Source organism: Rhea americana, unplaced genomic scaffold, assembly GCF_003343005.1.
Source record: "Rhea americana isolate MKP2758 unplaced genomic scaffold, rheAme1 scaffold_226, whole genome shotgun sequence".
NCBI lineage: Eukaryota > Metazoa > Chordata > Aves > Rheiformes > Rheidae > Rhea > Rhea americana.
The window spans coordinates 1437459-1438723 of record NW_028186342.1 but is presented as its reverse complement, the minus strand read 5'-3'; the positions used below and the strand labels follow the sequence as shown (position 1 = coordinate 1438723).

General features: G+C 73.4%; 1 protein-coding gene across 1 annotated transcript in view; it reads right to left on the bottom strand.

Moving 5' to 3' along the window:
• Positions 1-1172, bottom strand: part of LOC146595449 (uncharacterized) — a 3493-nt gene extending 2321 nt beyond the window's left edge. The window contains 4 exon segments of the mRNA XM_085305756.1: positions 85-679; positions 757-829; positions 831-961; positions 1098-1172. Of these exon segments, the coding sequence (XP_085161882.1) occupies positions 85-679; positions 757-829; positions 831-961; positions 1098-1172 (874 nt within the window).
• Between the last annotated feature and the right edge of the window lie 93 nt (positions 1173-1265).

Genomic DNA, 1265 nt, shown 5'->3' with positions numbered 1-1265 from the left:
GGCCGGGGGGCGCGGGCGGTTAGCGCGCAGTAAGGAGCAAGGGCGGGCGCAGGCGGCGGGACGGCACCAGCGCTTCCGGGCCTCACGTGCACCTGGACGACAGCAGCGGCAGTGGCCTCGAGCCCGTCTCCGCTGAGGTCGGCAGCCCGGACCTCCAGGGTGCACTCAGGGACCACCCGCAGCGAGGGGCGGCTTCGCGCGAGCCTGGGTGGCCGAGCGCCCCGCGACGGGCGAAGGTGCCGCTCCGCGGGCCACGTGGCCGGGTGGAGACAGCAAAGGGCGCGAGGAGAAGGCTCACCACCGCCTCCAGCCGCGGCGCCGCCGCGGAGATCGCCCTGGTGCTCCTGTCGATGGCGAACGTGCAGGGCTGTGGCCAGGCCGGCGTCTGGCGCGGGACGGAGCAGGTCAGGACGCCGTTGGCRAGGTTGTCCGCGTCGGTGGCCAGCACCTGCATCGTGGAGGTGCCTGGGAGCAGGTGGAGCTGAGCGCACCCTGGCCGCTGCCGCACGCCCTCCCCGCTCCTGGCACCGCTGACCCGGCACAGACCCTCCGGCACGGAGCCGCGGAAAGCCTCCTGGGCGAACGCGGGCCGGTTGTYGTYCTGGTCGGTCGCTGKRATGATGATCTCCATGGGGTCCTCCRCGGGCTGCCCGCTGGCYGRCACRGCGTGGGRGAAGAGCTGCAAGGCGCGTGGTCAGAGCCGGGACCGGGACCGGGGCTGYGTCCCGCCCTGGCCCGCCCTGGCACCCAACTCACGATGTATCTGTCGATCTCCTCCCCGTCCAGCRGCTTCGTCACCTCCAGCCACCCCGTCTCCCGCTCGATGGTGGACGCCCGCGGGGGGAGTGTCCGCCCCCTGCCCCGAGATGCTGTAGAGCCAGTGCGGAGCCCAGCCCCGAGATGCAGCTYGGGGCAAGGAGCCGGGTGCCGGGATCAGATGCGCTGTGGGGTGCTGAGAGCCCTAGCAGGGGCTGAGGACCCTAGCAGGGGTCCGCCTACCCGGCCAGGGTGCCACACCGTGGGGCCAGCCCGGCTGCCCCACCAGCCCGGGGCCCGTCTGCAGGGTGCCCCTCCGTGGGGTGCCCACCCACAAGTACCCATCTGCGGGTGCCCATCCGTAGGGGCACATCTCCAGGCGCCGTCCACGGAATGCTCATCCGGGGGGTGCCCATCCACGAGTGCCTGTCTGCGGGTGTCTGTGGGTGCCCTTCGGTGGGGTGCCCGTCCGTGGGGTGCCCGTCCGTGGGGTGCCCGTCCGTGGGCGC